Consider the following 22689-nt stretch of genomic DNA (forward strand, 5'->3'; position numbering starts at 1 on the left):
GCTCGAGCGATTTCCACCGCGCCCCGGAATATCCACTCGAAATATCCCAGAAGATGGGTACACTCATATCGGCAACGTGAGGATTTCTGTTGAGGTGACGGCCCAACCGGGCACGACACACCAGCGTTGACACCCGACCGTCCGCTTGCGCGCGGATACGGCTTGTACGATTTGACAGAGGTCGGTCAAGCGCGGCCCTTAATGGAGGCTGATTTTTCCGATTCGATGCGCCTCTTTAGTTGCACCGATGGTGGCGCTAAAGCCGAGCCAGGGCTCCCCATGAGAACCGACCTCGAACCCCGGTCCTATCCCCCGGGCCGTGGGAGTAGGGTAAGGGCACACACCGTAGCCACAAACGACACCCCCTTTAGCTAATGGCGAGACTTTAGCCTGTGCGGTCGGGGAAGCAACATATTACGTCCCCGTGAGCCTTTCAGCACATGGTTAGATGACTTCTGGTCTGTAAAAGACATATTTCTTGGCTATGAACCGTGCCCGAAAATGACGCCCATAATGTCAAGTCGCCGGTAAATCAAAATGCGCTACTTCAGCTATTGAACACCAGACTAAAACAGAGCGGGTCGCAAGTGCCGAGCAGCATTCCTCTGTACGCAATATTGAAATACTTAAGTCTCAAATATGTGTATTTTGGAAGTTTAAACACTCGGAAATTATCCGCGATCCTTCTTTAGCTATTAAACGTCCAATTATTTATCCAGAACGAGATAAATTGATTTGAAATGAGATCAACAAAATAATCGCTAAAGTACATCAACTCTTGTACTTCTTCAAGAGAATGGTTAATATGTGGTGTACGTTCCATGTATTCGCATTTCGTTTACGCTTAAATTGAGGATAGTTTCACAAAACTTTGAATATTTAAGAAAAAACCTACAAATGGAGCATTTAAAAATATTTTATTCAGTTGAAGCCAACACTTGATTATATTATCAAGTCATCTCGAAAGCGTTTGGTTTCAAAGCGATGAAACTGGCCATTACCTACGATTGCTTGGCAGACCTTCCGTTCTCATATATTTTATTATCAAAGACGATAGATGACGTTCCCCGTTACTCAATTCGTTCGACTCACCCATAACCGAAATCAGCCACTGGCAGAAGCCTCTCGAGATGCACTTCCCATCGCACCATCGCGCCCTTCACTTTGGCCCGAATGGCTAGTCCGTGCTTTGCGTACGCAATGACTCTGGCCACCACGCGAAAGCTTCTACCGCCGAGGCGAATCGGTTAGCGTCCAGATGAACTTGCACTCCCCGCCGCCAACATCGGGAAACCCGCGACTTGATCAGCCCGAAAGATAATCTTCATTTACATCTGCTAACCGATCTAGCGAACCCTCCCGGTTCCCACCGAGGGCGCCTGGTTATGCAATGCTGGCAAGTTGACAGACACCGAAACATGTTAAACCTTTCCTGCGCCACTTTCTATCGCCCTTTTGAATAGGTTTTTTTTTTCCTCCATCAACGTGCGGGTCATCTCCGCACGCAGATGCCAGATTACACGGTGCAATTTACGGTTGTGACAAGGTGGTGAGCATTTGACAAATTGGTCTCGGTGGGGGGGAGGGAATGGTAGGCAGCACGAATAAGCATGGAAAGGGAGCATTTTGATTTTCTTCATGATTACATGAGGTCACTAGAGCACTATTTGCAAGACACCAAACGCGACCGAAAAGTATCACGAGTCGTTGGGAGAATCTGTCTTTCGGTAGCGAATTAAGTATCGCTTAAGTCCGAGGGAGATAATGATTAATGTTCAACCTGGATTTTGTAAACTTTAAATTCATTTTTAACTCCCGATTGTTAAGGAACCTCCTTCCGTCCAAGGCCTTGAAAGAAGATCGATTTGTTTGGTCATGTTCTGAACCACCGGCATCATTTAGTCACTGAAATTCCAACGCTTCTTAAGCATGCTTGTTGCACACATATAGTCAAGTATACCAAACAAAAATGTCCCATCGGCGTGTGCTGCATGACATCGCTGTATATAAAACTTTCCGTATCGGCGCTCGCCACTGACATGGTATATTTATAGTCTTTACACAAACAACCGTTTGGCAATCGATTTCCGCAACGGCCTACGATAAAAAACCCCTGGAAGCCGATTGACCCTGAAAAGCTGCCAAAAATATCCTTTCAACAGCCGTCTGCCGGCGGAGTCGTTTACGCCACGCCATGGAACAGGTTTCAGCCAGCCAGGGAGTCGTCCTCCCCGCTGATGTCGTCATCCATGAGCCAGTTGGGCAGTGGTTGACCAAACATTGTGGTGGTGGTGGTGGTGGTGTGAGGAATGCTTAACTGATTTACATTTTCGCGCATCCACTTGCCAAAATGCGAATCTGTTGTGACGGGCATCGGAACGGAGAACATAACGTGTTCATCAGTATAATCCGATGAATGAATGCTTCTCCACCAACCAGTGCCGTGAACTGGTGGTGGTCCTTTCCCCGGACCTAAGGGTACGAGCGGTCGGGTGAGTGAATTTGGTAGCCAGACGACGAGCTGTTCGTTACCATCTGAAATGGGATAGGCCGGGGCTGGTAACAAATATTGTCCGTTCAAATAGGCAAACGTTACCGCAAAAATGATACGAAATCAGGTGGGACGGTGAATGCTTCGCGGACGGAAAGTGAATTTCAAACCACCATGTGGTTCGTTAAATCCATACCAATGCCCGTAGGTCAATACACGCAGTACGTAAAATATGTAATAATTTGTCGGATTCGGTTTGGTCATAAAAACGTTCTACAGTTTCCGGTTATAATTACCATCCCTTTTAACATACAGGTTGACAGGTGCGCGCCTCCACTGAAAAAAGCTTGGTTGATAGACAGTTGAACGTGAATATTCGAAGAACTTTGAAAACATTTTAAAAATGTTATCCCATTACCTAGTATAACTGTAAACAAAACGCTTAATTGACGTTAATGATCCTCTGTCCAACGTTTAAGATTTGATTTCAGTCACAAATCAATCAAGGTTTAACCGGAAGTTGGGAAAATTCTATTTTCAGCCAGTGATATGAAGGTTTTTTTTATCATTCCGAATACTAAACATATTTTTTTAAATATAATCTGACGTTTCCATTCGTACAAATTCCTTCAAAACAAAAATCCCCTAAATATTCACTTCTTGTTTCAGCGTAATGAAAGCGAAAGAGAAGGACAAATTCAGGCGGTTTTCCTCTCCGTGTGTAGAAGCATAAGGACCGTTAGTTCCTTCGACAAGCCACCGACAGTTGTTACACGACAGGCTGAATATGTAAATCATCCTGCCCTCGTAAATCCTCACGCAGGATCGAGCTCGGAATAGAGTTACTTAAAGTCAAATTTGAACACATGACATTGGAAGGTGTGACAAAAATTAAAAAAAAAAACAGGAATCAGCACACTCGTTCTCCACCGGGGAGATGTTAATCAAATTTCATGACCCACGGCTAACTCCCAGAAACGGACCGTGTATCGTTGGCAAAGTGTTGCAAAAACAATCAAAACTGCACCAATTAACACCGAACGCGTGACACATGTCGCGATGGTGGTTGGTTGCAAATTAATTTGTCCGTTCGAGTTCCTCGGCAGCATCGAGCTGCATTAAGCTGTATGCACACCAGGGTCGGTGTTTCGTTTGCTGTTCGTCGGCACGTCAAGCTGATGCAAAACCGAAATTAATTTCCCATCATGCCGGGGAGGCAAAGTCATTCAAAAACCACAAACTCCCGGACCGGTAGAGAACGGTTTGGTAGGGAAATAAACATACTACACAGCACACAGCGACCATCGCATTACGGAAACCTTTTGAGGGAAGAAATTTAATTAAATCACTACCACGTGGGGGACTAGAGTAGTAAACCGCCCGAAACTATGTTGGCGAGCGATGCCAAAGTTTCCCTGCGAGTCAGCGGTTTGCGGAAAATTGACGCTTACCGTATTCGCTGGTGACCACGTTTCGTTGACCGACCCTAACTGTTTCGGTAACTTGCTCATTGTGCTAATTAATGGAATTACAAATCAGTTGCTGACTGATGCGCGTTTCGATGGGAAAATGGGGGAAAAAACGATGCCTTTGCAGCAAACGTGCTGCAGAACGGAAGTTGATGTCCTGTACTACATTGAATCACAAACATATTGGTATCAGCCAGGAAACTTATTGGGGAAGTTTTCTGTCCACAATTCATCAATTATTGCATCATCATCAAAGCATCAAATTAATGTATTTGATCAAGCATATATTTTTTTGAATATGTAATAATCAAATTATTCCTATTCCTTTGATAGATATTTGACAAAATTTGTAGTCTACCTTGCTTGATTGCGTGTTTATGATTTCTCTAGCATCCTTTCGTAAACAGAAAGAAGCGGAATGAACTACGGCCCATTTCTAAGACGAGCACTTGCAAATTTTCACTTCAACCCTTCGCCGAAATCCTTAATTACTACTGCATCATTTACACTTACCTTGATTTTTCTCCCTAGTCGTTATCGATAGCCCACTTCTGTGGGAAAGAGATCAAATATCTGTGCAAACGTAAAAAAAAACAACCCGTTTAAATTTTTTTCGGGCTTCAGTAAATTTGCTTTGCTTTCGTTTTAACTTTCCAGCAACGGAAAACCAGAATAGCGACGTTCAGTCATGCGGGGAAGAGCGGGCAAAAACAGTTTTTCCGCATCCCGTATCCTGGCAAGCGATCGATTCGCAAAAGTAACGTCCTTCGTTCGTCGGAGGAAAAATCAAAATGGAAGGTCCAAATCCCCCTTATGCCCACACGCCCTACCTGCCCCAGTCGTAGGTTCCTGGGTTCAAACCCTTTGTTACAACAATTTGTCTCGAAGCTCGAAACAATGAAACCGCGCCCCACCAGGTAATGGGCTCCGCTCGACCGGGGTTCCTTGTTGGTGCTGCCATAGCTCGGGAAGGAAATCAAGTGAAATTGAATTTACCGTCCTTCATCTCGGGCTGCTCCGGGATGGAGGGTGGCATTATTTATCTATTATTCGCAGGAAACGGGAAATGGTGTTTCACCGCCAACCTGTGCTTGGGCAGCCCGATGCTGCTTCAAAACGGGCAGTAATACTTTTCCCCATTTATTCCTTTTTTGCCTAATTTCCCAGAAAAGCGAAAATCGTACCGCTTCTCTGCACTTACTTTGCGGATTCGCTGAGGTTTGCGTGAATGTTGGAAGAATGTTTCAGCGGAGGTGAAAAAGAATCATTACCTTCTTCCACCGACGCAAGGGTGTAGAAAGTAATTTATTGAACATCGCTCGGCCACCCTCGGTTTCGGGGCAGTACTTGGGAACCCCTTCAGCCGGCGAAAGGGTCCCGAAAAGATGCGTCCGGTCGAGTGCAAAGGTAACCCAAATTAATTAGAACAATCATTCGAACGAAACGCTGGTCAGCTGGCAATTTCTTGGTAGGCAAAAGGGTACAGAGTTTTGTGCAACGGGCAAACAACCAACAACATTGGAAGCGAGCGGCGAGAAGTCTTTTCAAATTAAGGAAACCCTCTTTTCCCGGAAGAACGTGAAATAATACTATTGTGTAGCCGTAGTTTGTATTATTGTCTGAAAGTAAGGAAGGAATACTTGCAAAGCGAAAGGGAAGCTGTATATATCATTTGCAAGTAGAAAATCTGTTTTCTTATATCTTTTGGGTATGCAAATACAAATTCCATCTTGTCGCGAGATTTTTGATAACAATTAATTTTGAACAAAAAGATGAAAAATCGGCAACATCTTTCGTTCGAAAATCCATGTGACATCGTTTTTCGAAACGTTGCATTATCTTTTCAATACTCATAAATCATACCCTTTGGTATTGTGGTGGAAAAACGGCCAGCACCGGCGGTAAGTGATCATAATATCCAACCCAACAATATACACAGCCATCGTAAACAAGGCGAAAGAGCCCTAAGCGCCCGGCTACCGGCTCGTTCGGGTTCTGCATACTGTCAACCATAAAGGCCCAAAATCAAGAACACAATGTAACAATCAGGCGTACATCATAAGCGGGAGGAGGAAAAAAAACATTTCGGTAGGCAAAGGAATTCGGTTTTGTCCAACCGATATCGACCAGGGGCGTAAGAATGCTGGCACATCAACCGATGCCAACGTTGATGACGTCGGGACCGGAGTTTAGTTCGCTTGGTTACCGCGGTACCACCGAAGGCCACCTGTCGGAAGGATGCTCCTAAAGATTATTGTACTTCTCCGTAGGACATACGCACATGGCACATTCCCTTAGCGGATGCCAATGGAGAGCCATTTTCCTTCACGCCCGTAAGACCGGTCTAAGCTGAAAGGGTCGTGATGATAACGTGAACGTGAAAAGTGAAGCCGGTGGAAAGAATGTAATTTGTATCCTTCCGTCATGCTGCCGCAACAATGAAGCGGACGGATTGGTGACAACCGAACCGGCAGTCTGTGCTGCGGCGAGCCTCTGGGAATTGAACGTCCGGCCAGATTTTCCACCCACAACCGTGCCGTAGTGTGTGGTCCCTAACATTCCACCGTCTCCTTTTTTTTCCTTTCCAACCATTTCCATTGTTATGGTGAGGTCTCAGGAACTTCCACTACCGGAAGCGTACGGTGGCCATCGAACGGCGGACGTCAAAGCGGAATAAAAACGTTCGTACGACAGCAGAACTTTCGCCGTGTTCCGCAGGTGTTGATCCGGAGGTAATCTCTAACTTTACGACACGTCCGGGACTCTCCGACGACCGGACAAACAGCGGCCAGACCTAATGAGCTCACTTCGTTCGAGTTATCCTAGGTGCACGTGTGTGGTTTTCCGTGGCAAAATATTGCACTTTCCACTTCCGGTCGTTCCGAGCATTCGAGCCGCGGGAAGTTTGTTCCCGTGAACCAATCACTCCAATTACGCGTTGCTATTCAAGCGCATTTAGCTCGGAAGGGGCTGCGGGAAAAATGGTTGGACATTTTCCCGAAAAATCGGACTCCCTTCTGGAGAAAGCCATCAGAAGAGAAATAATCCCACTGCTCGCTGGACCGAAACGAGCAAGCAATTTTATATTCTCAGAACATCCGGATGGTAATTGTGATTCATTTTAAATTATTTTGAAAATAGGTTGCCCCACAAAATGGGGTATTTTTAACTTTAGCAGCAGATTTATCGTTGGTCGTTGTGATTGTTCTCGGTAAGCTTTTCATGATGCCAAACATTCAAACAATCCGGTTCGCTGGAACAGGACATTATTATCCTGTCCGGTTGAGGCAGCGAATTCATTTCGACATTCCACAACATACCAGTCGGAGGGGGCGGCGCCGCCCTCCACCCACGTCCGCCCCACGTGCTCTGACAATGACAATGCTCTCGGGAATTTAAGGAGCTCGAATTGAATCCACTCAATCGGATCTGAAATTTCCATTCTGGGTTCCTTTCCAGCAGGGACATTCAAATATACTCACGTTTCAAAACCGGAGTCGGCCAGCGGGGCTCAATGGTGTATGTGTGCATGAAGGCTGGGCCGAAGGTTTGGTAGGGGTTGGAATTTAACGGGCAGTATGAGTGACAAGTGTCTTATTCTATTCCACCGTGATCGTATTTCGTCTGGCATTTGAAAGTATGCCTCGTTAGCCGGTACCATTCAGTTAAGTTATGGCATACGTGCGAGCATGTTGAACAGGACAAAGACATTTGTCTACTACGAGAAAGGATAAAAACACGAGGAAAATGTCTTACAATTCCCGAGTGCGTACATCGAAGCGCCGTTTTTGTGAGGGATATTTAAAGGCCAAGAACATTTTTCTTTATCATAGACTAAGTTAACAGAGAGTCCTCGTTAAAACTTATGCATGATTTTTCGTTGTTTTCTTTGACAGGCAAGCCTAGCCACTGCGCAGCTGTTTGGCAATAGTGCGAATGCACTCGTGCCAGCGGGACGGAATGTCCTACGACAGGGTGATCGAGCACCGGCCAATGACCACACCCACATCGAGACGATCGACGTGAAGTGCGACCAGCGCAATGGCATGCTCGTGACGGTGCAGTTTGAGGAGGACTTCCGTGGAGTTATCTACAGCCAGGGTTACCACAACGACCCGAAGTGTCGTTATGTGCAGCCCAACCAGGGAGGACGGCAGTTCACCTTCACCGTGCCATATGCCGGGTGTGGCAGTAAGCCATCCTGCGCGGTCTGTGCCTCGGTGGACAACGTGCTCGTCATTCAGACGGACGAGGACGTGCAGGAGGCATGGGACACGGCACGGCGCATCTCGTGCAGCCAGGGCGAGCAGCGGCAGAATACGATCATCTTCAAGCCGTTCGTCGTCGATCAGCTGGAGGTCATCAACGTGCCAACGTCGACCGGCGGTGTCGAGTGCTGGATGGACATTCAGCGTGGCCTCTACCCGAGCATCACGCCCATCCCGAGCATCATCAAGATCGGCGAAGCGCTGAGCGTGCTGGTGTACCTGCGTGATCCGAAGGGCGAGTATGACGTGTCGGTGCGGGACTGCTACGCCTTCGACAGCCCGGACTATGACGCTCCGACCACGGCGCGCCTGCAGCTGTCGGACAAAAATGGTTGCTCGCGCAAGAAGAAGCTGTTCGGGCTGTGGCAAAAGACCACGCAGACCGGCAGCTCGGGCGCCACGCTCGTCGTGCACAACAGCATCAAGGCGTTCAAGTTCCCCGACCGTATGCAGGTGTTCCTGAAGTGTGACATCGAGATATGTCGTGGTGGATGCGGACCGCAAGTGTGTGCGGAGGAAAATTCGATCAGCACGGTTGAGACGTCAACCCGTCGCCCTACGGCACCGACGCGAGGAAGACCAGAAAGACCGACGACTTCGCTGGCACCGACTCGCGGACGTCCAACACGCCCGCCACCAACAGCACAGCCGACGCAACCGCAGTACACGGCGCCGCCCAGCACGCAGCCTCCTCGTCGAGGAACGCGTCCTCCACGTCCGGTAGAGACGACCCCGTTCCCAACGGCTCCGCCACGTCGTACACGTCCGCCGAATACGAGAGCTCCGGTCACTACCGTAGCACCGTTTGTTTGCTCACCTGGCTCGACTGACGATCGTTGCAATGATGTGATCGTCACCCAGCGCCCGGACTGTTCCCGTGGATCTCGTGATCCTCGCTGCCGTTCGCGTGGAACTCGCCCAACAGTTCCACCGGTCACAACTCCGAGCACTCCGGCACCACTGCGATGTTTCCCGGGATCGACGGATCCACGCTGTCCGACGACCTTCCGACCGAACGTACGCCCAACGCGTCCACCGCCATCGCCGACGACGCCACGCCTCTCAACGACTCCGGAAGACGACGAAGACGACAGTGTGCCCAACTGCCTGCTTCGTGGAAGCGATCCACGTTGCGATGAAATTTCAATCTTCCTACCCGAGATTCCACAAAATCAGGTCACGACGCGGCCGGTAGTGGTTCCGACATTGCCACCAGTGCCATCGACTACGACATCAAGTTGTTTCCCGGGATCGAACGATCCACGCTGTCGAAAGCCAGTGCTTCGCTGTCCACCGGGAACAACGGATCCACGCTGTCCCGGATTCGTCCAGCCTACGGTTGCACCAAAAGAAGCTCCCACTTACTTACCACCGGTACAGTGCTACCCAGGCTCAACCGATCCGCAATGCCCACGACCGGTTCCAACGACGACTCCCGCACCGCGGTGCTATCCAGGTTCAACGGATCCTCGGTGTCCGCAGACTCCTCGTCCTACGCCAACAACGCAACCACCACTTCGTTGCTACCCGGGATCGACAGATCCTCGTTGTCCGCAGACCACTCCTCGTCCGGTACCTACAACTACTCCTGGGCCTCGTTGCTTCCCTGGATCTACTGATCCTCGGTGCCCACAGACGACGCCTCGTCCAGTACCGACACCACCACCAGCGCCACGTTGTTATCCAGGCTCAACCGATCCTCGATGCCCACAAACAACACCGCGCCCGGTGCCAACTACTACTCCTGCTCTTCGCTGTTATCCAGGCTCCACGGATCCTCGCTGTCCGCAAACGACTCCTCGTCCGGTGCCAACAACTACTCCAGCACCGGTCTGCTACCCAGGATCTACTGATCCGCGATGCCCACAGACGACTCCCCGCCCAGTTCCGACACCACCTCCAGCACCGCGTTGCTATCCAGGCTCAACTGATCCACGGTGTCCACAAACCACACCGCGCCCGGTACCAACAACTACTCCAGCACCGGTCTGCTACCCAGGATCAACGGATCCACGATGCCCGCAAACGACTCCCCGTCCAGTTCCGACACCACCTCCAGCACCGCGTTGCTATCCAGGCTCAACAGATCCTCGGTGTCCACAAACCACACCGCGCCCAGTGCCAACTACTACTCCTGCTCCTCGCTGCTATCCGGGATCCACTGATCCCCGATGCCCACAGACAACTCCCCGCCCAGTGCCGACACCACCACCAGCACCTCGTTGTTATCCAGGCTCGACGGATCCTCGCTGCCCGCAAACGACGCCCCGTCCAGTACCAACGACGACTCCGGCCCCGGTTTGCTATCCCGGTTCCACCGATCCACGATGCCCAACGACTCCTCGTCCTACACCAACCACGCAACCACCACTTCGATGTTTCCCGGGATCGACAGATCTTCGATGCCCACAGACGACAACACCTCGGCCAGCTCCGACAACGACTCGTGGACCCGTTTGCTACCCGGGATCGACCGATCCTAGGTGTCCGCAAACTACGCCACGCCCTGTACCAACTACGACGCCTGGACCACGTTGTTATCCTGGCTCGACTGATGTTCGCTGTCGGCAGACGACGCCACGACCAGTTCCACAATGCTATCCAGGTAAGAGGTGTTTGGAGATGGAATGATTCTTGTATTTACTTGTATTTGATCGGGGTTTTGTGTTTGTTTAAAAGGTTCCCGTGATCCAACGTGCTCTGATAAGCAGGATGCCGAAACTTACCTCCCTCCGGTGGAACAACCAAGACCAACTACTACCGCTCGTCCAGCGTGTTATCCAGGTAATAATCGGGGCAAAAATTGTGGTTTAAGTTTAGCAAATTTGTTTCTAATAATATTTAATTGTAAAACAGGTTCCACGGATCCTCGATGCCCGCAGACTACTTCACGTCCAGTTCCTACAACTACTCCTGCTCCACGATGCTTCCCGGGATCAACTGATCCTCGCTGTCCTCAGACCACCCCTAGACCAGTTCCCACACCACCACCAGCGCCTCGTTGCTATCCGGGCTCAACCGATCCCCGTTGCCCACAAACTACGCCTCGCCCAGTGCCCACTACCACTCCTGCACCCCGCTGCTACCCAGGTTCCAACGACCCTCGCTGCCCAACTCCACCTCGTCCAACACCGACAACACAACCACCACTCCGTTGCTTCCCGGGTTCAACGGATCTACGTTGCCCGCAAACAACAACCCGTCCAGCTCCTACCACGACCCCAGCCCCACGTTGCTACCCTGGATCGAATGATCCACGCTGTCCCACGACCCCTCGTCCAACGCCAACAACAACAGCAGCACCTCGTTGCTATCCAGGATCAACGGATCTGCGTTGCCCGCAAACAACTTCCCGTCCCGTCCCAACGCCCCCGCCAGCGCCTCGTTGCTATCCAGGTTCGACTGATCCTCGGTGTCCGCAGACAACTCCTCGTCCTGTACCAACGACAACTCCAGCACCTCGCTGTTTCCCGGGCTCGACTGATCTTCGATGCCCACAAACCACACCGCGCCCTGTCCCAACTACTACTCCAGCACCCGTGTGCTACCCAGGATCAACGGATCCTCGGTGTCCAAAAACGACTCCCCGCCCCGTACCAACACCACCACCAGCGCCTCGCTGTTATCCAGGATCGACTGATCCTCGGTGCCCTCAAACCACACCGCGCCCAGTTCCAACAACAACTCCAGCTCCCCGTTGCTATCCAGGCTCCACAGATCTTCGTTGTCCACAGACAACTCCACGCCCAGTGCCTACTACAACTCCAGCACCAGTTTGCTACCCAGGATCTACCGATCCTCGATGCCCCACAACACCCCGTCCTACACCAACAACGCAACCACCACTTCGTTGCTTCCCGGGATCAACTGATCTGCGTTGTCCGCAAACAACACCACGTCCAGCGCCAACGACTACCCCTGCTCCACGGTGCTACCCTGGATCCAATGATCCCCGCTGTCCTCAAACAACACCACGACCGGTTCCAACAACTACCCCTGCTCCCCGATGCTATCCAGGATCCAACGATCCCCGCTGCCCGACAACTCCTCGTCCAACACCCACCACGCAACCACCACTTCGGTGCTTCCCCGGATCAAACGATCTTCGATGCCCGCAAACTACTCCACGCCCGGTGCCAACACCACCGCCAGCACCACGTTGCTACCCGGGATCAACCGATCCACGCTGCCCACAAACAACACCCCGCCCAGTGCCGACCACAACGCCTGCACCGCGTTGTTTCCCCGGATCGCTTGATCCTCGCTGTCCAACCACTCCACGCCCGACAGTGCCGGCACGCCAACCGTGCTATCCCGGCTCTCCGGACCCCAGTTGCCCGCGAGCATTCGATCCACCGACCACGCCATCGGCCTGCTATCCTGGATCACCCGATCCCAACTGCCCGCAGCCTTACCGACCAACTAGCACTAATCCTCCTGCTACTTACCTGCCTCCATTCCCTGCATCCAACGCACGCTCCGTGCGCCATCTCAGCCCGGAAACGCTCAACGATATTAACGCACTGGCAGACCTAACGGACGGTGCCGGTCCCGAGGTGGCTGCCGACGTTTCCGCTAGTGCCGATTCGTCCGCACCTGCTAGCGAATCGAGAACCAAGCGAGAGACCAGCGTGTTCAACGAACTGGATGGCGAACAGACGAAGGAAATTATTTCCATCACGCTCAACATCAAGGGCTACCAGTTTGAGCCGTAGGACCAAGGCAGCCAAAGGCAAGGTGATGCGTGAGTTCACCAACCCAATCGAATAATACTCATCCGTAGTCGCGTAACGTTAGTTTACCAAAACGGAAGCCAGCAGCAGCAACATTCAACGGCGTAGGGAATTGTAGGTTGGCAGAGATCCAATCTTTTAGCCGTTAGGAAAGACGTAAAATTTCGAACCCAATGTACGCTTTGAAGTAGATTGTAAACATGATTGTAAATAAATTAAACAAAAAGTTTGAAGACGTTCTAATTGAGTGCCTTAAACGAAACGTTATAAAATTACCTTGATGGTTCAACTTTCATTCCATCCGAAGTCAAACTACTGCTTAATTTAATTGTTTGGGATGTTTCTATTTATGACAAATTTTCACGGCATTGATTTTCCACTTGCCTCACGTGTCGAATACATTTTGCATCAGTGTTAATTGCTGCTGCTGGAGGAACTGCAGTATCAGCTCGTCCACGTCATCGTTACTGCGCGCTATCTGCTGCCGAATGATCTGCTTAAAGTCCTCCTTCACGCCCTTGTCTGCACCACGGGTTCCAATGCGCCGGGCACCGGTCGCTAGGCTCTGCTGAGGCATGGCCAGTTCGAGCTTTACATCGGTGGCATGTATCCACAGGTGCATAAACTCCTCAATTATCTCCCCGTTGATGATGTAGTTGGTAAAGAGCAGATACGAAAACTGCCGACGGCTTTTGATGATCTCGAAAATAATTTCCACCGTTGATGATTCGTGCGGCCAGTTGAGCTGCGACAGAACCAGCAAGTTACCCAAAACACTATTACCGCACTCTTGCTCGATCAGTTTCGGCTTTAGCACTGCAATCAGCGTCTGCACGAGATAGTGTAGGATGGCCCGTTTCGAAAGTGGTATCAGCATGAGGACGCGGGTGGTTGGCGCTTGGGAGACATTCTCAAGATAGGATCCACCGTTCGGCGCATGCGCCAAGTGCTTAAGGACTGTCCCAATCTGCTCGAACAGCAGGCCTGTGATGGGTCCTTTGGCGAGGGTCAGAGCAAACTGTCGTACGGACTTTTCCAGTGGCGACATCGTGGCCAGGTTGGATGCTTGTAGCAGGGTGGCCGCCTCCTCATGCTTCTCAAGCAACACATACAGATCGTTGAGGAACTTCTGAACCCAGCTTGAAAGCTGCGGTATGCAGAGAAGAAGCTGCGCAAAGTCGGTCTGTATTACGTCATTTGCGTGCAACAGTTGCCAACAGCTATGGCATGCAATCAGACAGTTCGGTGCGTCCGCATTGACCGGTGGGTTAACGAGGATGTGCGGAATCTCGAGCACATTATCACGCGGTCGGTGTGATAAATCCGACACCAGATCCTTTAATGTTTCCACGAGAATCACCTCGGTTTCGTTGGTGCCGTCCTTCGAGCGAAGCTTCGAGTGCGCTATGTACTCCTGCAGCGACAGCACGAACACGATCGTCGAGCAGAACAGTATCTGCTTGCTCTCCGTCGACCGGAACGGGTCGAGATTGTAGATGTGAATGATTTTCTGCCAGTAAACATCCTTGCTCCAGCTTTTTTTGTACAACAGGAACGGCTCCCATTTGAGAATCTTGCCACAAAAGTCCAAGATTTCAAATATCTTCCTCCAGCACTCCGGCACCGTCCGTGCCTTGTCGTCCATTTCGTTCAACATCTGGTTAAGATAGTACTCGAAGCAAACGGCCATCAACCGGTGGACAAGCTTGGGGGCGAGCTCCGGCACTCGATTGTACACCAGCGGTATAGCTTCGTTGAATAGCATCTCCTTGAAGCTTGGAATGCCAACATTTTGAATCAACGTTTCCAATAACCGTGGCTAGAACGAGAAATGAAAAATGACAAACAAGCCAACTGGGGCAACATCCAATTGGGGAATGCTTACCGCATGAGTAGAAATGGCCTGGGGAAAACGCTTCAATAGCAGGAAAATCAACCGGCAATGGTCGAGATTGTTGTTCGAGTGTGCCGCCGTCAACAACAGTATCTGATGCTGCACCTCATAGGATATGTACTGGAACATTTTGACATAAAACTCCTGCTCCGGTGTGGTGGAACCCTCCGGAATACGGAGTGCGTTCGTCATCAGGGATATTTCGTTCAGCAGGCTTGTAGGCGTTTGGTGCGCCCCGTGAAAGGTCATCACGCTGCAGAAAAGATACGTTTGAGCAATCAGCTTTCACGGACGTGTGCCCCACCAAAAGAAAGAAAAACTACTCACATGTAGCTCAAACATTTTGCTGCTTCCTCGAAATTGTTTGCGTTCTTTTCTATCTCGTACGCCTCAAACTGCAATGCACAAGAAAATAAACAAACTTATCTAAACCGTCTTCACTCAACAAAAACGATAAGCTCCGGCTGGTGGATAATCAACCGGTATCGGGTTACCTGCACCCCGAAATCGTTCGGGAAGAGTGTTTTTGCAGCAATTATCCACGCCTTCGCTTTGTACGGATCAGTGGATTCCTTGGCGCGTGCTATGAGATACTTTTCATTCGACAAAACATCCATTTCTTTGATAAAACTGTTGCTGAAACCAAAAACAAATTAATCTACGCGTGTTTACGCTTTCAGACGTACACAGTAGTGTTGGCATAATAGGGATTCGTTCCCCTGACGGATTCGAATCAGATTCGATTCGAGTAGGACTCGTTCAACCTGTTTGATTCTTTATTTTTCGAGACATAGGAACTCCGGACTTCTGTAATAAAAGAATAAAGCCCTAAAATATGTAAATTTATATTTTCGATTAAGCACAACGCACAAAAGATGAAATTTTTAAGGTAACTGAAGTATCTATTCGATTTTATTTTGAGTACCTAGGTAGTACGCCTATGACGTATACCTAGCGGCAGTAGCTAGATCCAAGGATAGAGCTCACTCTTTTGTGATCGATGTTTCATTCGCGAGTCCGCTGTTGTGTCGATTGGTGCTATTGTGTTGTCTGCGCTGGTTGGAAAGCGTTGCTACGGCACGGATCTATAGCTCGATATAACAAACCGTTGTTTAATCTATAAGAAGTGTCCTTTCCAGTAAGTTTAGTGTATGATTTACCCTGAGACGGATTTTTTGTGTCGGACAAACGATCACAACAACTTGCTTCCCTAGATCATTTAAACATCTTCGACCGGTATGATCGTAAGAAAGATCGATTAGCAAATGGAAAGGGAAAGTGTTGAAATGTGGCTACCGTGTTATGTTCCTTTCCTTTTTATTGGGCGTTTTACAAACTATAGTAGGGCAAGTGATTTCACTTGGAAGTTCTTCACATGTGCAAAATAAGACGAATCTTCTATGTTATCAACGATTTATCAGCATTTGTTTTATATTTGACGGAAAAAGCGGATCGATAACTTCAAAAGTGTTTTTCAAAGTTTCCTGTGACATCATCAAAACGGTTGCCATTGGTTTATTAACCCCTCCAGTATCTCAGTTCTGTGCATCGAAATTTCATTTTGTTTTTGAATGGTCTACCATTTCTGCTTGACGGCCGGAAATTTCATCTGAAACAAGCGCCACCTTTGCAAGAAGGGAATACGTTTAAAGTGTCCACGGCTATGTTGCCCGAGCAAAACATTGGAAAACCGGTTCTGTGCCTTTTGGAGAAAAAAAATACCTTGCCAACGCTCGCTCCCAGCATTGATTGTGGGATGGAAGCATAGGAATCCACCATCGGTGATCGAACGGCCATCCCGCTGTGGTGGTAGTCGTGGCCCTGTCGCTTCCAGCAACAATCTCGGCAACAACAATAACGGGAATAAAGCCACCACACTCAAGGACCAGAAAGTGATTCAAAACTAGTTGGATGGTTTCGATTGGATTGGACAACAACGCGCTCCTGTGAATGTCTGGAATATTTGCTGCTCACGATCATCCTCGTAGTCTTTAGCATTGTCGGTCGGACGTCGGTGGATAGAATCCGTGTTGCATAAATCTGCATCCATCTACCACGGCTAATGTGCCGTCCAAACGAAACAATAGCACATTAAAAGTTTCCAACGATCCTCCTTTCGTCTTCTCAATGGACTCCCCACGACAACCCAAATATTACAGCATGAATCATGGTTCATCGTAAACCGCCCTTTAACCAGGTTTTATTAATTTGTTTGACCAACAGAGTGATCCCATATAATCTGAAAACTGATCGTGAAATACAGCACAGAAAGGAGATCGCTGATTTTTAGCAACCAACTTTAACATTTTCGATCTTCAAGTTACAGAAGTGTGATAAAGTGTGTAGAGAAAATCCACCGTCTGGAATCTCAATCAAAAGTGCCTATAATAGTGCCTGATGTAATTCTTCTTAAAGGATAAAAGAAAAGTTACTTTCATTGTAGGTAAGTAAGTTAAGCAGTTGTTTCGTAGGTGCTTGTTGTTTAGTGTAGTCTAAAAATAGCTTCGTTCAGATATTTGCATGCAAAACCATCAAATAAACGACACCATTCAGTCCCATCCGCCCGCAAACCAAGGCAGTAATTAATCGACACAAATTGTCGCGAAAAGAGGAAAAAAAAGTGGAATTGCGGAGCTCTTCTCCACTTTCTTCGGATGATGATCGCAAAGCATTGACGATGGTGTCTCTATTTTTAAAAGGTAGTAGAAGCTATTGGTAGTACTTCCGGCGTATACAAATTGCATACATGATTGGCGCATTATTCTTGCTTGTCTTTTGACGGCACATGTTTAAGAAGGTTTTAAAATTCTCTTTCCGTATGCTTCCTAGAAGTACCTCCTTAGTGGGTTTTCCTTTGTTCGTTGTTGTGGATGATGTTTTTAAATATAACAGAAGATCACCAAATTGCCTTTTCAATTGTTCTTCGATAGAGCATCAAGGTGCAGGTGATCACCCTGGCCATTCAATTTTGAACATGCCGCAATGAGACTTTATGCTAAACCGTTCTATGGTGTTTGACACGATTGACCAACACTTTTCCACCCTGATTACGGCACAATAATTCCCAGCCCCGACTGGCAGACGGACCATTGTTGTGGGCCATTGAGTTTTTCACCTTCTTCGGGGCCAATTCTTTTATCTTCTCGCACGCACACGAGCTCGCGCCCGACCGTGGTTCGTGTAGAAAGTTCCCAGGAAGTACCATCAAACATTAATTTACATTTTTATTTATGCACCCATCATCGGCGGGCGATGCTTCTCCTGCTCCAAACCTCTCGCCGGCCATTGCATTATGCAGCGAAGGTGCAGTCCAGTGTGAATTTATCTGTTTTTATATTATTGTCCCAAGCGACGGGAGAAAACACTACACCGCCATTCGGTAGATACCCTGCTCTTACTTCATCCATCGCGGTGGACTAAGGCAATCGGAGGGCTTGCCACGAACGTGCCCGTATGCGAGGGAAGACTCACGGTCAAGAAGCAACAGAAAGGGCTTGGGCTCGCCGAAGAAGTAGAAACACCCACGACAACACGACCAACAACAAGCCAAACCAAAGCGAAACAAATACTCGAACAAACAACTATACACACATACCCGTACACTAACGCAGAAAACAAACAACAAACAACGATTTGCGGTATGCTCGTTTAGGTCCAAACAACGCTAACGCCTCCCAGCTCCCCAGCCCGCTTTAGCTGGCTAGTGTTAATTGTATGTCTAGTGGGTATTTTCTTACCTTATCTTTTTTCTGTTTTATTTTGCATGCCTCACCCACTGACGATGCCGTCTAGTTTTACCTTTTGCTGTAACATAATTACCAAACAAGCATGAAGAAGCGTGCTTACTGCAAGATTTTTTGTCCCCCAAGAAAACTGACCGTTCGTGGGCGCCATACAATCAACCTGACCTGTACAGCGTTTGGTTAGAGCGGATTCATACTACAGAGTTCTTTGCACTAGAATCATTCTAGTTTTTTTTGGGTATATGTATTATTCATCCCCCAGATTGAAGAAAAGTTACACACGATATAACTGTTCTATAAATTGACTAATTTCTTACGCAACCCCGAGCCCAAACGTTTATCGGAACAGGTAATCTGGTGGTTCTCCCCTCACGCCTGCTTCACAGTGAAATTAATGATCACTCTCCGGGAGATTATTGGGAGCTGATAGGGAAGGTTAAAATAAAATGGCATTACCCACGTCTTAGAACTTTCCCCCCTCTTTAGGGGGCTTTAGGCTTTGGGCCCCCTCTTTAGAAAAAAAGCGTTTGCCAAATTCTTTCATGCGTTAAATGTAAGCTCAAAATTATACATTCGATCGTATATAGGCAGGAAAGAACAAAACAACCCAACCGTACCCTCGTAGCGGTACGGTAAAGTTCAACAACATTAGCACGGGCATTAGCCCGTTTTGGTAGCACCAGAAACGGAGAAGGAAACATACCGAAGGGAAAGAATCATCCAGGAGCGATTCTATCTGATCTAACTGCGATCTACAGTTCAGAGCTGATTGCGGTTTCTGGCTTTCGTGTGGTGTACGCCATTGCGACGGGTAGGTCCCCCAGAATGACCTGCAATTACTTGCGCGTCGTACCGTCGATACTTTGGACGGATGCAAGAAAGGTTCCACCGGGTCGGGACCCCGAGTTTGCCGACTCACAGGCCTTACACCACCTAATTGCCCGATGGGGTGGACCTCTGTTTAGCGGCACAACCTTTTCTCGGCTTATTACCAGCTAAATGCAAGCAAACAATCATCGAGCCCGTTTCGATTTTATACGCTCGATTTGTTCTTGATTCGGTACTTTCCCGGTTCCGTTACCCTCGCGCCGAGCTGTGTTCTGGATGTTTAGGATGTTCTGGCCGTCTATCCGCGTTCCGAATTGTTCGTACTTCACCAGAAGTAAATGCTAATGTGTTCTCAAATTGTCCAACGTTCACGTGGCTAACGTCGGTGTATTAAAAGTACCGTTTACGGTTGCGGTCTGCGTGGCCATGATCTAACCTTCAGCTCGCCGCCGCATGTACGCTGCGCCATTAGAGAGTTGGAAGCCGGGTGATCTTGGGCCAGCCTAAAAACAAACCCCCGTCCAGTCCCGTGGACGAACATTTATTTCTCCCAGTGCGCGCTCCATCGGGTGACCTTTGCGAGCATCATTCGCGATCGGCCATATGCAGGTAGCCATGCTAACGATCGCTCGTTTTAACATCATCGGTCCGTAGGCTGATGAAGTTCCATTTAACCACACGATGACGATCGTCCCACCAAAGTGGAGCCTCAAATGATCCTCAGGGGTTTCCTCATGAAGGGCGAGTTAGTGTCTTCTTTCTAACCGCTTGTGCTTATGCTGGAAAACATGACGTATTAGTGAGATATTGCCATGTTTTGTGGAGACACGCGAGGAAATCGGAGATTTACCAAGCGCGTTCCGACGGGTCCTATATGTTCGGTTCTAATTTCCTTTCGGTAAATGCCAAACGAAGGCGGACAAATTTCACCCAACAAACAGTACACAAGGCCGCCGCCCTATAAACGACCCAATCCGGCCCAGAAATAATCTACGCGCTCGTGTAAACCACTCCCCCCTGCCCCAGTGTTTCGGAAATGGGACTTGTAAGTTGAATCGTGCCCGCTTCGCTTGGTGTGTCCGGGACAAATATGTACATTGGGGACCTAATCTCATCTCCACCGAGGGATCATCTGTCAGCTAATCTATGCACACAAAAGGCACCCCATAATATACTCCCGGTAAGATGTGTGAGCCAGTCCACAAGGAGAGGGCTTAGATGTCCGGGCGTCCGAAAGTCTTCCACGATTCAGAAGTGTGTTTGATGTCGCTGATCCCGCGGCTTCGGCGCGGCGCTAGTACTCAACCAACCCACAAGGGCTCACAAGAAATGTCACACGCGGTAGCCGAAAAGATCGTCCGGCTTCTTTCTCCGTGTGAGGAATCATCTGCCTATCGTCTTGACATGTGGTCTTGGCGTCGGTTCGTCTTACCTCCAGCCACCCATGATCCCCGTTACGAGGATGGTGTCGGTCATGATGATGATGATGATGATGATAAAAACGTTCACGAAGACACGAACGCCACAAAATTAATGGTTTCCGCTGTCGATTCCAAGCGCTCTCGGACGTGGAGTTGGAGGTAGTGAAATGTCTTCGTGAACTCCCGGTGTCGGAAGAAGTGTGGAGTCCGCAAAAATAACAAAACCAAACCAACAATCACATCGCCACCAAAAACCTCCCAGACCGGCGGACGGTGAGTGCTCTCGTGTCTGGAGGATTATTTACATCACATATGATATGTGGCCAAAGTGTGATGCCACAAGAAAGTTGTAATCCTTCTGCTAAAGCGTTTGTTTGCTTGTCGAAATAAATTCGCAACTTGCGGAGGATGAGATGTTTTTCTTCGCTGGACTTATGTTGGATAGGTTTTTTTTTACTAATGCACATTAATGTCGTCCCTTCCATGTTACGTATGGCGCACCAATTTCTCTTCAAATCCCCTCTGGTGCAGTTGCGCAACGCCACTACAGTGTTTCAAACTCCCTCCCGGAAAGAAACAGATCAAACCATGGACAGCTTCTTAGCGCGCTTTTTCACGCGAGCTGCTCCCTGCAGGCCAGATGCGCGTCACGTGCCCTTTTCGACACGGTTGCACCTCCTCGCGCCAGCCAGCTCCGTATCAAGTGTCGACGGGTTTGGTTTTTCCTCCGAACACGCTAACTAACTCCGAAACGCGGAGTCGATGTGGAGTTTGAGACCCCGGTGCTCGTGCCTGTTAATTTGAATTTTAGTGAGTCCGCGCTCCCTAGCCTCTTGTGAAGAAGTAGTAGTGCTAGTAGTAGAAGTCCCACATCCGGACATTACCTTCAAACGGAGAAACCGAAGGGAGAGGTGTTTTGTGGGTTGTAGAAACGCGGGTGGGTGTCAACTCACCAGTGTGGGAGAGATAGAATTTCCAAATATAAACACTCCCGAAAAAAAACCCAACCAGCCAGCCATATTTGGAGAAGCTGCGCCGTACCACAGGGAGGGCGGACAGGGGAATAAAAGAAATGGTTAGCTCGGGCGCGTCTTTCTTGGCGGGTTTACGGGGAAGATTCTACTTTCGGCCCGCCCGAGAATGTTTGCTTTGAGAGGGCTAATCTTTTATGTTTTGGTATTGTTCCTTTTACCCAATCCAAAAATATGATACTCCTCCTCGCGATCCGATCGGTCAGATAAACATGCGAAGACAATCTTATCTTAAAGTATGTTGGGAAAACACAAACACCACCAGGAGGAAGGTTTTCTAAATTTGGTGCAATTTAAATGCCATATAATTTGTTTCGGGGGAACAAACTTTAATGAGTGTTGTCCATGCATTTGTTCGATTTAGTGTAATGTTTGAAGGGAAAGCATTTTTGAAATTATAAAAACTTCGATAGTTCCTCATTAACGAATTGCATTTTTGAGCGATACCAATTTATTTTAAACTGCTTACCAACATTTCTACCATATTTTGAAAACAACTAAACAGTGACAAGAAATGCGTAAACATCCTGTAAAACCAGTAAGCGCTCATAAAAAAAGGTAAACTTATTGAGACACTACCGATAATTTCAATTGGCGAAAGTTGTTTTGATCGGGAAGAAAAGGAAACGAAACATTCATCACCGGCAAAAGTGTGGCGTAAAACTGGAAGATAACTTGCAGGCATCATACCGTCCGTGCTATATCCGGTGTGCCGATCTTGTGTTTATGTGGAGAAAATTTTCTCTCGCGTGACACAATGTATACATTTTGCTGATAGAGGAAATGTTATTGCAGTTGAACGAGTAGAGAT

The 22689-nt window shown here is 48.6% G+C and overlaps 2 protein-coding genes across 2 annotated transcripts in view; one reads left to right on the forward strand and one right to left on the reverse strand.

Annotated features, from left to right (window-relative positions):
- Positions 1-12943, forward strand: part of LOC131284256 (mucin-2) — a 28495-nt gene extending 15552 nt beyond the window's left edge. The window contains exons 4-6 of the mRNA XM_058313110.1: positions 7857-10833; positions 10908-11012; positions 11085-12943. Of these exons, the coding sequence (XP_058169093.1) occupies positions 7857-10833; positions 10908-11012; positions 11085-12943 (4941 nt within the window). The remainder of the gene's footprint in view (positions 1-7856; positions 10834-10907; positions 11013-11084) is intronic.
- Positions 12944-13334: 391 nt separating this feature from the next.
- Positions 13335-15486, reverse strand: LOC131287340 (integrator complex subunit 10). The gene is made up of 4 exons (XM_058316380.1): positions 15350-15486; positions 15183-15250; positions 14847-15108; positions 13335-14780 (listed from the first exon to the last, which is right to left on the reverse strand). Exons 1-4 carry the CDS (start codon positions 15470-15472, stop codon positions 13347-13349), a joined length of 1887 nt encoding a protein of 628 aa, XP_058172363.1. The 5' UTR covers positions 15473-15486; the 3' UTR covers positions 13335-13346.
- Positions 15487-22689: the final 7203 nt, after the last annotated feature.

This window comes from Anopheles ziemanni, chromosome 3 (assembly GCF_943734765.1).
Source record: "Anopheles ziemanni chromosome 3, idAnoZiCoDA_A2_x.2, whole genome shotgun sequence".
NCBI lineage: Eukaryota > Metazoa > Arthropoda > Insecta > Diptera > Culicidae > Anopheles > Anopheles ziemanni.

What these genes read in the sequence shown, in the direction of transcription:
- LOC131287340 (XM_058316380.1), bottom strand. Translation starts at nt 15,472, where the DNA reads ATGGATGTTTTGTCGAATGAAAAGTATCTCATAGCACGCGCCAAGGAA. An exon ending in CGAACGATTTCGGGGTGCAG is followed by an intron (nt 15,251 to 15,349) that starts GTAACCCGATAC and finishes TGTGCATTGCAG; the next exon opens with TTTGAGGCGTACGAGATAGA. An exon ending in GCAAAATGTTTGAGCTACAT is followed by an intron (nt 15,109 to 15,182) that starts GTGAGTAGTTTT and finishes TCTTTTCTGCAG; the next exon opens with CGTGATGACCTTTCACGGGG.